General features: G+C 34.0%; 2 protein-coding genes across 4 annotated transcripts in view; both read right to left on the bottom strand.

Moving 5' to 3' along the window:
- LOC112783537 (uncharacterized) overlaps window positions 1–15,281 on the bottom strand; it is a 72,091-nt gene extending 56,810 nt beyond the window's left edge. Inside the window, exons 1-3 of one of the 3 annotated variants that reach the window (XM_072231687.1) lie at window positions 14,716–15,178; window positions 14,408–14,597; window positions 11,638–14,323 (exon numbers count right to left, since the gene is read on the bottom strand). In XM_072231687.1, coding sequence (XP_072087788.1) covers window positions 11,780–14,323; window positions 14,408–14,440 — 2,577 coding nt within the window. In that variant the 5' untranslated portion in view covers window positions 14,441–14,597; window positions 14,716–15,178 and the 3' untranslated portion in view covers window positions 11,638–11,779. Of the gene's footprint in view, window positions 1–11,637; window positions 14,324–14,407 lie in introns of those variants that run through there. The other 2 variants (XM_025826521.2, XM_072231686.1) reach the window with 2 other exon arrangements.
- On the bottom strand, window positions 1,020–9,374 carry LOC112783538 (uncharacterized). The gene is made up of 5 exons (XM_072231684.1): window positions 9,233–9,374; window positions 9,039–9,110; window positions 8,815–8,943; window positions 4,191–5,188; window positions 1,020–4,083 (listed from the first exon to the last, which is right to left on the bottom strand). The coding sequence occupies exons 4-5, from the start codon at window positions 4,857–4,859 to the stop codon at window positions 1,150–1,152; spliced, it is 3,603 nt and encodes a 1,200-aa protein (XP_072087785.1). The 5' UTR covers window positions 4,860–5,188; window positions 8,815–8,943; window positions 9,039–9,110; window positions 9,233–9,374; the 3' UTR covers window positions 1,020–1,149.
- Window positions 15,282–16,726: the final 1,445 nt, after the last annotated feature.

The following is a 16,726-nucleotide window of genomic DNA, read 5'->3' as shown; positions in this document are numbered from 1 at the left end:
CATATAGAACATGATCTTATCAGATTCAGATGTGTCAATGAAGCAGATCAAGTTGAAAAGTAGCATTTCTTCAAGATACACAGCCAATGCAAGCACCAAATAATGAAAGGGGGAAAAAATGAAAATTGATACATAAAATTTTATTAAAATTAAGTTAAATTAGCATGAATAATAACATAGAAGGAGCATTTTCGATGGACCAAATTAAATTGAGGTAAACCAATGCTTTCACTTTTAAAATACATAAACAAAAATGATAATCATACAAATCATGAAATCAAACCTAGATGATAAATCAGCTTTTGGTAATGCACAATTAAATGAATTTATTATGATATATACGTGTAGAAATATGCATATTCCCATATACAGATTTTAATAGTCTAATAAAAACTGGATATGCAGCATATGTATGCTTTTTCTAAAGTTAGGAATAAGACACAAATCCGCGATCTCTAAATGAGTATATGAATACTATGCCATTTGAACTATAGTTTGTTGGCAAGTTTCCTCTTAATGATTGTGTTCATTACACACTTTTGCATTTCTCATACTGCCTTTATGTTCTTCTTCAAAGAATGTTTCTTTTTCTTTTTCTTTTAACAACACCTGTTGTTACTTGTTAGGAATCTAATCGAAAATTTTTGTATTTAACATAAGAAGTTAATTATAAACTTTTAAACTATAGAGATTTTTTTATTGAAAATTTGATAAAACTCTAAAAACCTATAATTTATTAAATTTAAATAAAATTTCTGATTACTTGATGAAAGATCACTTCAAATCTAACTTTAGAACGAAAAAAGTGTTTGTCCTTTAATAAATCTCTCTTCACACTTCTCATAATTAATATGGTTTACTCATTACACATATACTTTTTATGCCGCAATTCGTTGAAGTGTCTCCAATTTTTTTACTTTAACATCACGCTTTGTATTATTTATACTATTTATTTCAATTTTTGTTTAATGAATTTGTTACATATGTTATTCTATTTTATGCAGAAGCTCTTCAGGAGATTACACATCAAATGACAATCATTATTTCAAATTCGTACATATTCATACATACTCAAACATGTTTCACTTTCTTTAATTTATTACCACTTTTGATTCTTTAAAATAAAAATAGAAACAAAAACACACATGATCAAACAACAACACGGTTTCTCATCATCATCCACTTCTTCAGTTTTGCCATTTTTATTGCAGTTGTGACATAGATCGTGTCAGCTAAATCTTCCACCCATCTGAAGTAAATATGCCTCCAATTTTTCTTGAACCACAAAGTCCCAATAACTCCCCAAAACCCAGTTGCAAAGCCAATTGCAATCACAAGGTAGAACAACCACTTTTCCAACTTATCTAAGCTGTTGTCTTCATCTTCAAATTCAGTGGTCCCATTAACTTGATGTGAATAACCACATTTGTTGGGTAGAGGAAATCCACAAAGATATGGGTTGCCAGCATAACTCGATGAATCATAAGTTAAAAACTGGTTATCTGTGGGAATTGGTCCAGAGAAGTTATTATATGACAAGTTTAAATGACTTAGTGATGTTAAAGCTGGCATGTTGCTTGGAATTGTGCCTGAGAGTTGGTTACTTGAAACATCAAAGGATTCAAGTGATTTCATATTCTCTATCATCTCAGGGATCTCTCCCATCAAATGATTGTTTGATAGATTCAAGCCAAGCAATCCATTGAGCATCGTTATTCCGTTAGGAATGGAGCCAACCAAATTATTCTCGGACAAATCCATGATGACTACAAGCTTCAAGATTTTTATGTAGTCAAGTTCTCTTCCTTCCATGACTTCTATGACATCCTCAGTTTGCCAATCTTTTGGAGAGTCAGGAGGAGATGGAGGAGGAGGTGGAGGTAGAGATGGAGGTGGAGGTGGAGGTGGAGGTAGAGGTGGAGGTGGATGTGGAGGAGGAGACAAAAATGGTGGAGGCGGAGACAAATGAGATGGAGTGCGAGACAAAAAACGACCTACATTAACAATTGAAGCAAGAGGCAAAGTGGGATACCCAGCAACTGGTGAAGTAGGAGACAAAGTGGGACTCTTAAGAGTCATTCCTTGAAGATTGCCTATACACCAAGGTATTGGACCGTTTAAATTGTTGCGAGAAAGATCCAGGATTTTAAGCAATAATAGTTGGCATATTTGTGAAGGAATGCTACCGCTCAACATGTTATTTCGCAACCTTAGAATTTGTAGTGAGGAAAATGTGTTAGCAGTCCACCATGATGGAATGGTGCCAGAAAGTTGATTCTCTCCGAGATCCATTATCAACAACTGTGGTAAATTTGTCACAGACGCTAGAAACTCTCCATGAAGGCTATTGTTATTCAAATGCAACCATGATAAAGAGGAAAGATTCCCAAATGAGCTTGGAAAAGTACCTGAGAGTTTGTTGGATGACAAATTTATTTCTTCCCATGCTTTGTTATCCTTCCAACAATTGGGGATTTTACCAGATAGCCTGTTCTTTGAAAGGTCAAGGATACTCAACTGGTCATTTTGGCATAATGATTTTGGAATTGAACCATTTATGAGGTTATTTCCAAGAAGCAAGTACTTCAAATTGGGCATTATATGACCAATATGTTCAGGAAGCGAGCCACTCATTTGATTATGGGAGAGATTCAAATACGACACTTCTGAGATAATCAAAGGCCACCTTTCTTCCGCTGTAATGGTTCCATCCAATTTATTTGATGATAGATCCAAGTATGATAGTTTCACAAGTTTTTGAAAATCAATACAAATTCTCCCATCTAGTTTATTCCTTGAAAGATCAAGTGTATGCAGATTTACAAGTTGATTAAGTCCCTTTGGAATGGAGCCATTTAAAAAATTATTTGAAAAATGAAGGCTAGTTACATTTACAAGTTGATCAAGATTTGTAGGAATGGTTCCCATCAAATAATTATTTGAGAGATCAAGAACTTGTAAATTTTCAAGTTGGCCAAGACTTTGAGGAATGATTCCCGTTAAATAATTATTTGAAACATTAAGAACATATAAATTTATAAGTTGGCTAAGGCTTTGAGGAATGGTTCCCTTCAAATAATTATTTGAGACATCAAGAACATATAAATTTACAAGTTGGCCAAGACTTTGAGGAATGGTTCCCTTCAAATAATTATTTGAGACATCAAGAACTTTTAAATTTACTAGTTGTCCAAGATTTTGACTGATGGTTCCATTAAAAAAATTATTTGAAAAATCGACAACTTGTAAATTTACTAGTTGTCCCAGGGAATCTGGAAGGCCTCCTTCTAACTTGTTGTTAGATAGATATAAATTTTTCAATTTCAGTAATTTTCCAAAAGAAGATGGAAAGATACCATAAAAAAGGTTTCCTTCAAGATAAAGGTTGCCTAGATTTTCAAGTTGTCCTAACCAAGATGGCAAATGAGCATTAAATCTATTTCCACCTAAATCAAGATTCTCTAAATCATGTCTCATGCAGGTAGACAAATCATTGTTTCCAATGGAATCTTTTCGGAGTCTATTTCCTGTTAAATATAACCTTTTTAGGTCACACATATTTTTTAAAATAGATGAAATGGAACATTCCATGGATCTTAATTCATTAAATGAAAGATCAAGGTAGACAAGTGTTTTTAACTCAACAAACCAAGATGGAACTGAAGTGAAAGTGTTGCGAGAAAGGTCAAGGGACTCAATGGTAGTCATGTTTTGTAAAGCATCAGGAATCAGACCCCGGAAGTTATTAAATGAAAGAAAAAGATGCTTAATTTTCTTAAACTTGTGAAACCAGGATGGAAGAGACTCAAATTCGTTCCCCGAAAGGTTCAATAATTCAATGGTAGTTGAATCTTGTAAAGCATTTGGAATTGAACCATGAAACCAACACTCTGAGAGATCAAGAAACTCAAGTTTCTTGAATTTGCCAAACCAAGATGGAATTGAAGCAATATTGTTCCAACCAAGATCAAGATGCACAAGTGATGATGATGTCATGTTTTGTAAAGCATCGAAAATTGACACTGTATGTTCATTGCCGGCAAGACTTAGGAATTGAAGTTTGGTGAGGTTAATAAAATTAACCTGAGCAAGGAACAAGAAGCAGCTTTATTGTCAAGTCCAAAAATTATTAGCCATCCAAGTAATAAGTTAGGACAACAGATAGAGACAATGGAAGCATGTTTAAATACCTGTAATGAACTGTAAGCACGGCTCAGGTCGAGGTGCTCCAGCAATGACAGTTGAGAAATCCAATTGATGTTGCTGTCTTGTGAAAATACATTCCAACTCAGATCAAGAAATCGGAGGTTGGTGAGATTTCCAAGATTGCTCGGTATTCTCCCGCCAAAACCAGCATGAGCGAGCAACAAATACCTCAAGCGTTGCATAGAACCAATGAACATGGGTATGGGACTCCAATGGAAATAATTTCCACTCAAGTCCAAATGAGTCAAGTATTCCAGTTCCAGCAGCGATGAATTAACATCCTGAGCTTCTAAATATTGATTATGTAAAAGGAAACAGTTGTTCTCGTCATGACTTCTTAACCAATATTCTTCTTCCGACATGGATCTACTCCAGCATTTCTCAAAAGGAGTGGCGAGATCAAGGGTGACAACGTGACCGGTAACATTGTCGCAGAATATCCCTTCCCATCGGCAGCAGTCATCGCCATGCCATGAGGAAAGCATGTTTGATGAATCAGTCAGGGATGCTTTGAACTTCACAAGAGCTTGCCTCTCTCTTTCAAGACATGGAGAGTGCAGAGTAGTACTTGAATTTGCACAAATGCCTGCAATTTCAGCCATCACAAGTACCAGTACTGCGCATGCAGCAACGTTTTGGTATCTAATTCCCATTTTCAGTGGAATATTTAATTTGTTAATGGCTTTCACTCCACTCACTCAACCACATTATATATACATAATGATGATGAGCAAATCATGATAATGGAATAATCAACCCAGCCTTTACGTTCCAAGAGTCTTGCATATGTGTGGTAAAGTTTCAGTCTCCAATGCTTATCTTAAAAGTCTTTGAGCTATTCTCTCTCAGTTTCTAATTATGCCAGGAGTATCAAATACGCGTGGAGAAAAATGTATATCAAATTTGTCTAATTCTTTGCTATATCCTTGTCACTCTCAATCAATATGTAGATGTTTTTGACATGATCTGTATTTTTTCCTTCCTTCATAAACACGGCAAAAAACAAAGTATGTAGCACTCAGAGATGGATGCCACTCTTTCGTTAATTTGGTTTTTATTTTTTAATAGCAATGAATGAAGATATTCTGTTATGTTACTCTCTAATTGATAATGTCATTTTTATTTAGAAAATACGTTTTATTTTAAATAGAAATCACATTTATAACAAATTTTTTTTTATCAAATTTAAGTTATTAAAAGTGGAATCATAATATCTTCTCACGATTCCAACAATATTGAACATAATTGATCAAGTTGACAGTAACCTTCGTCCTTCAAGATAGGAATAGCTAATGCAAGCAGAAAATATTATTCTCAAGGTCCAAGAACATGCATCCTAACTAAAACTAGACTAGTTTAGGATTGCATATAAGATTATCTAATCAATAATGCAGTAAAAATAGTGAACGTCAATTAGTTACTATATTAAAAAAAAGTTGCATCCAATACTAATAATATAGTAAATAGTATTTCTTCCTATAACCATATTTTTTGTATTTTTATTTTCATTATTATTTTAGGGGTTTTGTTTAAGTTTGTATAATATTTGACTTCAAGCTATTTAGCATATGTTTGCTCTATTAGTCTATTTGGGTACGACAAGATAGTTTAGTGTTGGTGGCTGCCTCCGGGGAGGAACTTAGAGAGTGGACTGAGAGCTCTTACAAGTGATGATGAGTTAAGGGAGATGTGCTTTCATGCACAGAAGAATGATGGAGTTATTGATGTATATTTATACCATGGAGTGTCTACACCATAATTGTTAATAGGGAAGGAAGTTGTGATATATCTTGATGATAGAGAAGAATATCCTAGTGAAAGAGACTTGATGAGCAAGAAGAACACAAGTGAGGGTCCAAATCTAACGCTAACACCGCCAACCCAACTACAGAACCGAATCCAGAATCCGTTTCATTCTCCAACCCAAGCCATGCTGATACAAATGCCAACTCAAACTCTATCCCCAATTCTATCCCAAACCCTCCTGAAACCAACTCTGACCCTATTCCAAACCCCACTGATGCTAACACAACCCCTAATCTAAATCCTCCTCAAACTCATCTCAAACCCATTCTTAAGCCCAAATCTAACCCAAAGCTCAAGCCCAAGTCAAAGCCCAACCCTTCGTCCATCTCCAAACCAAAACTTACCCAAAAGCTAATTCAGAAGTCCAACCCAAATCCGAAGCCCAAACTGTAAGAGACTATCAAGGCTAGTTCCACACCAAAGGGCAAAGGCAACTCAAATTTGAAGTCCAAACTTAAGTTTTTACCTAGGAGGATTACAAAATCTCAAGCTGTTGGAACATATAGAAGGTCTGCTAATAAGAACAAAGAAGTTTTTCATGTTGATTTAACTGTGAATAATGACTCTAGTGACGAGAGGATAGTTCATTTAAGTCAATGCAAGAAGTAGAAGTGTTCAAGACCCGCCTCGACTCGAAACCCGCCCCGAACCCGAGACATGTTTTGTCGGGTTTGGGTTTCCAATTTTTACCGGCGTTATTTTTCGGGTCGGATCACCCAACCCGGCCTAAAGTTACCTTTTAATTTTTACAATAAAAATATATATATTTGAATTAATTAGTAATATTATATTTTACTTTATGATTTAATTAATATTTTTTATAGTATACGGTATTATTTTTGTTTCAAAATAATTTATTTTAATATAAATATGATATAATATTTGTTAAATTTATCTTTTAAAAGTAAATTTTTATTATTTTAATATATAAAATTTACAAATTTATATATACTAATGTTCCATCGGGTTGATCCAGTTTAACCCCTTTTTTCAGATCACTTCAGGTCGGGTCAAAGGAGATCCGCTGTCATTTTAGGGCCGGATATGAATCTACTTAAATCCAGCCCGACCCAGCCCATGAACATCCCTAGCAAGAAGACAGCTCTAGTAGTGAAGACAATGCAAATATTTCCAAACCAAGGAATAAAGAGCTTAGAAATAGGGCTGCACACGGATCGGATCGGATTGGATATAGCCTAAAATTCTATCCGATCCGCATTGCATTCATCGGATAGGATTGGATACGATACCCGCAATTTTTCAGGCCAGATCCGATCTGATCCGATCCGCAAGTTTGCGGATCAGATCGGATCGGATATCGAGCATATCCGCATAATTAAAAAAAAATGTTTTCAAATTTCATTTGGCTATTTTTACAACAAAAAAAAATTCATTTTTCACCTTTTTAAGCATATTTAATTCTAAACTATTATCAATAAAAATTTTCTTGAATAACAAAAAAATAATAACACAAGATTTAAGTTTAATTAGTCTAAGTCGAAGCACAACATAAAAAATAAAAAACAAGATATCATAAAATTCATAAAACAACACACTAAAATCCATATCACATTAGGGTTTATTTTCTTAAACTATGCTATTTATATGAGATGTGCGGATATGCGGATTTGCGGATCGGATCCGCGGATATCACTGCCAAATCCGCAATCCGATCCTACCATAGTGCGTATCCGATCCGATCCGATCCGATGGCTCTGCGGATCGGATAATATCCGCAAAATTCGGATCGGATGCATATAATTACCGCGGATATGCGGATATTATCCGATCCATGTGCAGCTCTACTTAGAAATAGCAAGAGAAGTGCATCTGCTGTGGCAGTGTGGCTATGGAAAAAGAGAAAATAATGCAATCGGATGATGGTTTGATTGAGGATGTGTTAGATGGAGAGATGGATTTGGGTTTTATGGGAACTCTAGGAATTCATAATGTGTATGAAGCACTTGATCCATGTGTAGAATCTAATGGTGCTACTTCTTGGCATTCAAAAGAAATGAAGACTCCTCCTAATTCTGAGGATGAGCTATGAGGACTCAGATGAATTTTCAATCTTTAGAAATGGTGCAAGATTCGGTGAGCTACAGCTCCAAGTAAGAATGAAGTTCAACACTAAATATGACTTTAGAGAGGCTGTAAGAGTATACTATTCAAGAGGGCAGGAGGATTAAGTTCAAGAAACATGATAATATTAGATGTAGGGATGTTTGCAAGGTGAAAGAGTGTGCTTGGGTTGTCGATGCCTTTAGGGACAATGAAGACTCATGTTAACAAATCAAAACTTTCAATGACGATCATACAAGTGTGAGGCAGAACACCAATAGAGCAGCAAATTGATCATGTCATTTTTATTTAGAAAATACCTTTTTTTTAAAATAAAAATCACATTTATAACAAAAATTTGATCAAATTTAAGTTATATTATTAAAAGTGGAATGATAATATCTTCTCACGATACCAACAATAATGAAGATAAATGATCAAGTTGAAAGTAGCATTCCTCCTTCGAGATGGGAATAGCTAATGCAAGCAGAAAGTATTATCAATGGGAGAATGGATGAGAGAGAATTGGCACAAATTCAAGGAAGCGAGCAAAGAAGAGAGGGATGACAGATCGAGCAGCATGGGGCCCATGATCTGGGCTATATGGAAGACGAGAAATGCAGCAATATTTCACAATCTAAAAGCAGATCCTCTAAGCACTATAATCCAAGCTAGAGTACAAGAAAGCCAGGGATACCACAGAGCAAATAGAATCAAAGGCAGTTAAAAGAGGAAGCATACCAGTAAAGTGGAGGCCACCGCCCAAAGAATGCCTCGAGATCAACAGAGATGCAGCGTTCTCAGAGCACAGCAAAACAGGGGTGATGGTTGCAGTAATCAGGGATGACAGCGGTTCAGTAAAAGATGGAACTGCAAGAAAAATCAGGGCAAGCTCAGCTCACACGATAACAAATCTAATGAAGACAGGGAATCTTCAGTTAAGCTGGAGCACGAATCCGCCTTACCAGCTCAGGAAACTCATCAATGCAGAGAAGCCAAGGAGAACTCCTCCCATTAGCAGAACCACTAAGGCCAACCTGCTTGAAGACAAAAGGCAAAATGAAGGATAAATCAAGTAAAATATACAAAAAATAAAAAATAAAAAATATATATATGTTGAAGAATCCATCAACGGAGCCAAAGAAAAGAAAAGGGATACCTTGTGCAAACAACAGCGAAGATAGAAGAAGAAAGTGCAGCGGAGCAACGCAGCGAGCATGGTCGCAGTCAACAGCTATTCTAAGTTTCTAACCAACTTTGATGTTTGCTTTGGGGAGTTAGATTCTGGTGTTCAGCGGGTTAGGTGAGAGAGTTACGTTGAGAGGGAGAGGTAGTTTGAATTAGGGAGGGTTAGGCTGAGCGGTTTCTAGGGCTCGGGTTGGGTAAGTGTGTGGGCCGGGCTTCGTTTACCATGTCCAAAAATAAATAGTTTAGGATTGCAAATAAGATTATTTAATCAATAATACAATAAAAATATAAATAGTGAACGTCAATTATTAGTTACTATATTAAAAAAAATGGCATCCAATACTGAGAATATAGTGAAGTGTATTTCTTCCTATAACCATATTTTTTTGTATTTTTTTAATTATTATTTTAGGGTTTTTGTTTAAGTTTGTATAATATTTGACTTCAAGCTATTTAGCACATGTTTGCTCTATTAGTCTATTTGGTAAATTTTTTAATTTTTAATTTTTGCAAAATGGATTGTTCAATGCTCCTTCTGTGTCCATGCATTTGATCAGTGGATTAGAGAAATTCAGTTTATTAATATCAACTAACCAACAAAAGATAAACCATGGAAGATGATTTTTCGCTGATTGTGAAAAAGCTAAAGTGAATAGCACAAGTTATGAAGTGCAATGCAATACATAATTTTATACACTATAATGTTTGTGACTAATTAGTAGTTTTAGTTCACATCTAACTAACTTGAAAAAATATAACTGATTCTTAATCTCAGTTACATAGTGTGACATAGATAGAGGGAGATGTGTCATCACTCTTTAGTTTCCTTTTATGCTCAGAGTCTTGATTATTATAATTACTAACATCAGGTTCATTTGCACTGCAGAAGATACCAAACATATCTACAATTGATTTTAATCCAAACATACTACAAATCTTAATGGTATGTTTGAATTATGGTTTTTCTTATTTACTTTCTTTATATATACAAAGCCACCAAAAGGAAAAAAGAAAGATTCTAAATCTCTGATTAACCAACCTTTGCAACACTTATAACATCAGAGGCCAGATCTCAGGCCAATGGAAGTTAGTTTTTGGCTCAAAATTTAGTTGACTTATGACAGCTGTCTTTATTTATTTCTTAGTTAGATTTAACCACATTCTTCCAAAGGAACTAATATGTGGTAACTGCCTTATTCCATAAGTAAGATCCTTTCTAATTGTTTGTCAAATCCTTTTAAAGCTTCCTTCTACACAAAGTATTTTGAAAACAAGGAGCAGAATGTAGAGATACGGTACGAAGGCAAGTTGTAGCCTGCCTATATCTCGAAGGTTGGCGGCCTTTTAGTCTTGAAAATGATTTAAAAGTTGGAGATGTTTGTGTCTTTGAGCTCATTAGTGGAGAAAATCCAGTGCTTGATGCTCATATTTATAGAGCCAATGGTTAAGCAATCCATTAAAACTTCAGTAGCTCTTAAACCAAGTAATTTAGTAAATATGTAGCAGTTATCTTGTAAAATTGAACTTTTACTATGGCAATCTCTCTTGTAAATATTGTCTCTTGTTTTATCATCTTAGTGAAAATGTAGCTCTTATTTTTCCCCGGACCAAATACACCTTGAGAAATATGCATATTCTCATATACAGTTTTTAATAGTCTTATAAAAGCTGCAACGTAGCTTGTGTATGATTTAGTAGGTGTCTTAGCTAGTTTTCTCTTAATTTTTTTCCTCATTACACACTTTTGCATTTCTCATAATGGTTTTATGTTCTTGAAATTTGTTTATATTGATCATATCTTGAATCTTTTATCTTTTTTGTCCCCTCCCCCGTGGTTTATATTTTAGCATTGTTGTTCCACTAACTGATTGTGATGAACTGAGAATTAGTGTTTTAATTGAATCAAATAATTTACTGTCATCAAGACTAAACTATACAGAATGCTATAGTATATTGCTAGAGAATTGATTTTTTTTAATATTATTATTTTTTTTTACATGATATATAAGACCTTTTCGTCACATATGCATTGCACAAGCTTAAGGAATTACTAGTCTTATTAGATTAGATCATTAGGTGTGTGTTCCCTTGCACATTATTTGTTATAGAATGAATGCTAACAAAACTGAATCAATAGACTCTGCCCTCTGTAACCAGGAAGTATATTGAACCAGAAATGAAGTGTATAGTTACATAACAGTTGTGGTATGGTTACTGCTGCATTGAATCAAGGTTCAGAGAAAATTACATCAAAAGGAATTTAAGAAAACTGGTGCATCAAAAGAGGTGAATTGCAGAAGCGAGCTATTAACTCAACTTCAATTTAGAGCTTTGTTAGATATGTTGTTCTGTTTTATGCAGAGATTCTTCAGGAGATTAAACATCAAATGACAATCTCTATTACAAATTCATGCATACACATACATTCATAAATGCATCAACCATCATTTACTTTCCTTAATTTATTTCCACTTTTGATTCGTCAAAATAAAATAAAAACACACATATGAATACATGATCAAACAACAACACGGCTTCTCATCATCATCCACTTCTTCAATTTTGCCATTCTTATTGCAGTTGTGACATAGATCGTGTCGGCTAAATCTTCCACCCATCTGAAGTAAACATGCCTCCAAGTTTTCTTGAACCACAAAGTCCCAATAACTCCCCAAAACCCAGTTGCAAAGCCAATTGCAATCACAAAGTAGAACAACCACTTTTCCAACTTATCTAAGTTGCTGTCTTCATCTTCAAATTCGCTGCTCCCATGATCTTCAGGTAAATAACCACATTTGTTGGGTAGAGGAGATCCACAAAGATATGGGTTGCCAGCATAACTCGATGAATCATAAGTTGAAAACTGGTTATCTGTAGGAATTGGGCCAGAGAAGTCGTTGTGTGACAAGTTTAAATGACTTAGTAATGTTAAAGCTGACATGCTGCTTGGAATTGTGCCTGAGAGTTGGTTACTTGAAACATCAAAGGATTCAAGTGATCTCATATTCCCTATCATGTTAGGGATCTTTCCGATCAAATGATTGTTTGATAGATTCAAGCTATGCAATCCATTAAGCAATGTTATTCCTTTTGGAATTGAGCCAACCAAATTATTCTCGGACAAGTCCATCATGACTACAAGTATCAAGATTTTTGTATAGTGAAATTCTCTTCCTTTCATGACTTCTATGACATCCTCAGTTTTCCAACCTTCTGCTATTGGACTCTCAGCAACAAGCGAAGGAGGAGACAAAGCAGGAGCCTCAAGATTCATTCCTCGAAGATTGCCTATGCACCAAGGTATTGGACCATTTAAATTGTTGCGAGAAAGGTCCAAGATTTTAATGGATGATAGTTCACATATCTGCAAAGGAATGCTACCACTTAACCTGTTTTGCCGCAATCTTAGAATTTGTAGCGAAGAAAATGTGTTAGCACTCCATGATGGGATGGTGCCAGAAAGTTGATTCTCTCCGAGATCCATAATCAACAACTGTGACAAATTTCTCATAGATGCTAGAAACTCTCCATGAAGGCTGTTATTGTTCAAATGCAACCAAAAGAGAGAGGAAAGATTCCCAAATGAGCTTGGAACAGCCCCTGAGAGTTTGTTGGATGACAAATTTATTTCTTCCCATAATTTGTTATCTTTCCAACAATTGGGGATTTTACCAGATAGTCTGTTCTTTGAAAGATCAAGGATTCTCAAATGATCAACTTGGCACAGTGATTTTGGAATTGAACCATTTATGAGGTTATTTCCAAGAATCAAGGACCACAAATTGGGCATTATATGACCAATATGTTCAGGAAGTGAGCCGCTGATTTGATTATATGAGAGATTCAAATACGACATTTTTGAGATAATAAAAGGATGACTTTCTTCCACTGTGATGGTTCCATACAAATTGTTTGAAGACAGATCCAGGTTGAATAGATTCACAAGTTTTTGAAAATCAATACATATTCTCCCATCTAGTTTATTCCTTGAAAGATCAAGCCAACTAAGATTTACAAGTTGGTTAAGACTTGTAGGTATGATTCCTTTTAAATAATTATTTGACAAATCAAGAGAGGTTAGATTTATAAGTTGACCAAGACTCGAAGGAATGGATCCCGTTAGATAATTATTGGAGACATCAAAATATTGTAAATTTACAAGTTGCTCAAGATTTTGAGTAATGGTTCCATTAAATGAATTATTTGAAAGATCGACTACCTGTAAATTTACAAGCTGTCCCATGAAATCAGGAAGCTCCCCTTCTAACTTGTTGTTGGATAGATATAAAATTTTCAATTTCAGTAATTTTCCAAAAGAAGAGGGAATGGGACCATAGAAAAAATTATCTTGGAGATCAAGATTGCCTAGATTTTCAAGTTGTCCTAACCAAGATGGTAAATGATCATTAAATTCATTTTCACTCAAGTCAAGATTCTCCAAATCATGTCTAATGCAGGTAGACAAATCACTGTTTCCAATGAATTCTTTTCGGAGTTTGTTTCCTCCTATATTTAATGTTTTCAGGTGACACATATTTTTCAAAATGGATGAAATGGAACATTCCATAGATGTTAATTTATTAATTGAAAGATTGAGGTTGACAAGTTTCTTTAACTCAATAAACCAAGATGGAACTGAAGTAAAAGAATTACGAGAAAGCTCAAGGAACTCAATGCTAGTTATATTTTGTAAAGCAACGGGAATTGTACCTTGGAAGTTATTAGATGAAAGAAAAAGATGCTTGAGTTTCTCAAACTTGTGAAACCAGGATGGAAGAGAGTCAAAACTGTTCTTAGAAAGATCCAAAAATTCAATGGAAGTTGCATTTTGGAAAGCATTTGGAATTGGGCCATGAAGCCCACACCCTGAAAGATCAAGATACTCAAGTTTCTTAAAGTTGCCAAACCAAGATGAAACTGAAGTAAGATTGTTCCAACCAAGATCAAGATGCACAAGAGATGTCATGTTTTGTAAAGCATCCAAATTAGACACACTAAGTCTATTGTAGGCAAGACTTAGGAAGTGAAGTTTAGGAGCACTGATGGTGAGATTAATATTAACCTGAGCGAGGAACAAGAAGCAACTTTGTCAAGTCCATGAATTATTAACCATCCAACTATCCAAGTAATAAGTTTGGACAAATACCTGAAACTCATTGTAAATAAAAGAGCCCATCATGTTGAGGTGCTCCAGCAATGGCAGTTGAGAAATCCAATTGATGTTACTGTCTCGTGAAAATTCATTGTCACTCAGATCAAGAAAGTGGAGGTTGGTGAGATTTCCAAGATTGCTGGGTATTCTCCCGCCAAAACCAGCTCCAGAGATGGACAAATACCTGAGGCGTTGCATAGAACCAATGAACATGGGTATGGGACTCGGATAGAAATAAATTCCAGTCAAGTCCAAATGAGTCAAGTATTCCAGTGCCAGCAGCGATGAATTAACATTCCCACCTTCTAAATATTGATCGTAAGGAGTGGTGAGATCAAGCATGACAACATGACCAGTAACATTATCACAACCGATCCCTTTCCATCGGCAGCAGTCATCACCATGCCATGAGGAAAGCATGTTAAATGGATCAGTCAGGGATGCTTTGAACTTCACAAGAGCTTGCCTCTCTCTTTCAAGACACGGAGAGTGGAGGAGAGTACTTGAATTTGCACAAATGCCTGCAATTTCAGCCATCACCATCACAAGTACCAATACTGCGCATGCAGCAACATTTTGATATCCAATTCCCATTTTCAGTGGAATATAAATAGATATTATTGATGATATTTAATTTGTGAATGGCTTTCACTCCACTCACTCAACCACATTATATATACATAATCATGATAATGGAACAATCAATCAAACCAACCTTTACGTTCCAAGAGTCTTGAGTATGTGTGGTAAAGTTTTAGTCTCCAATGCTTATCTTAAAAGTCTTTGAGCGATTCTCTCTCAGTTTCTAATTATTCCAGGAGTACCAAATACGCATGGAAAAAATTGTATCAATTTGGTCTAATTCTTTGTTATATCCTTGTCACTCATTAAATTTATATGTTGATGTTTATGGCATGATATGCATTTTTTCCTTCCTTTATAAACACGGCAAAACAAAGCATGTAGCAATCAGATATGGATTCCATGCCACTCTCCATTAATATATGAAAATTCATAAATATTAGCTCCACATTATTTTTATTAGAACCCAAATATTGTTTGGAAAATTGAAAATAATCAACTATAATGTAACCACTATCAAATATAAAAGAGAAAGATAAATCCTTTTTTAATTAAAAGAGTGAAGTAGTTAGTGTCTTATTTTGACTATTTCTATACTCTTAGCTTACAAATTAAAACATTTTACTAGATTTTAGATTTTAAATATTTTTTTACACTTGTCTTACTTTTCTCACTTTTTAATTAATAAGTATTTTAAATATACACATTTAATTTAAGACTATAAACATATTATAAGTTCTATGTATTTGTAAGAATATAGTTTATTTAAAAGCGTAAGATAACTTTTTTATTTTATGAATTAATTTTTGTTATTAAGTTAAATACACTCATTTTAAATCATTTATTTGATTCAAGATAGTTGTACTACCCAGCAATTGTCCAAGTATGATAAAGAATGTGAAATGATCAAATAACAATTAATTGATTTCTCAATTTTAAACTAACTTGTTTTTAGTTTTAAATAAACCATAAATCAAGATAATTTTTCTATCTTGATAAAAAGTTGACATAGAACGTTATTTGACATTATGTCATGCCATTGCCCATTAGACAAGCTAACTTGTAGAAAATATGGTTTTAATCAATTTGCTAATTTTATCATTAATTAAAAATTATTAGATCAATTAATTTAATTGTTATCTTTATTAGCAACTAATTTGGAAAAAAATTATTCTATTAAATTTTAATCTTTTTATTAAAATGTAAATTCATTATATAATTATTTACATGCATAAAGCTGAGGACTTATTAATTTAGTATCCTTTTTTCCATTAATAGCTTAATTTTGCAACTTACATAATCTTATTGTTTTGCTACCCATAATAAGTTGAATATCAATATAGCTCAGGTATTTTGTGAACTATATAGTATTGTTAATGATATGCTTGGTTTGATCATATAAATTGTAAAATAATTATTTAAGTTTTTTATTTGCAAATATAAATGAAAGAATTTGTCTAAATGAAAGAGATATATAATGATGTGAGTTTTGTAATTCTTAACTAATAAAATTACAAACCAACAATATACGATAATAATCAATTTATATTCCAACAAAGCAGTTAAAAAAAAATAACTTATATTCTTGTAGTTTCTACTATCTAATTTAGGGTGTAATTTAGTTTTCAATTCCAATTTAATTTTTTATTTTTCTTTTTGGTTATACACAACACACCCCACTTCTATTATTACTCTATTAGCATGGTTCTATATTTTTTCTATGAGGATTTT

Source organism: Arachis hypogaea, chromosome 20 (genome assembly GCF_003086295.3).
Source record: "Arachis hypogaea cultivar Tifrunner chromosome 20, arahy.Tifrunner.gnm2.J5K5, whole genome shotgun sequence".
In the NCBI taxonomy this organism is placed as follows: Eukaryota; Viridiplantae; Streptophyta; class Magnoliopsida; order Fabales; family Fabaceae; genus Arachis; species Arachis hypogaea.
Note: the sequence above shows the minus strand (reverse complement) of the source record. Positions and strands in the feature narration are given on the sequence as shown.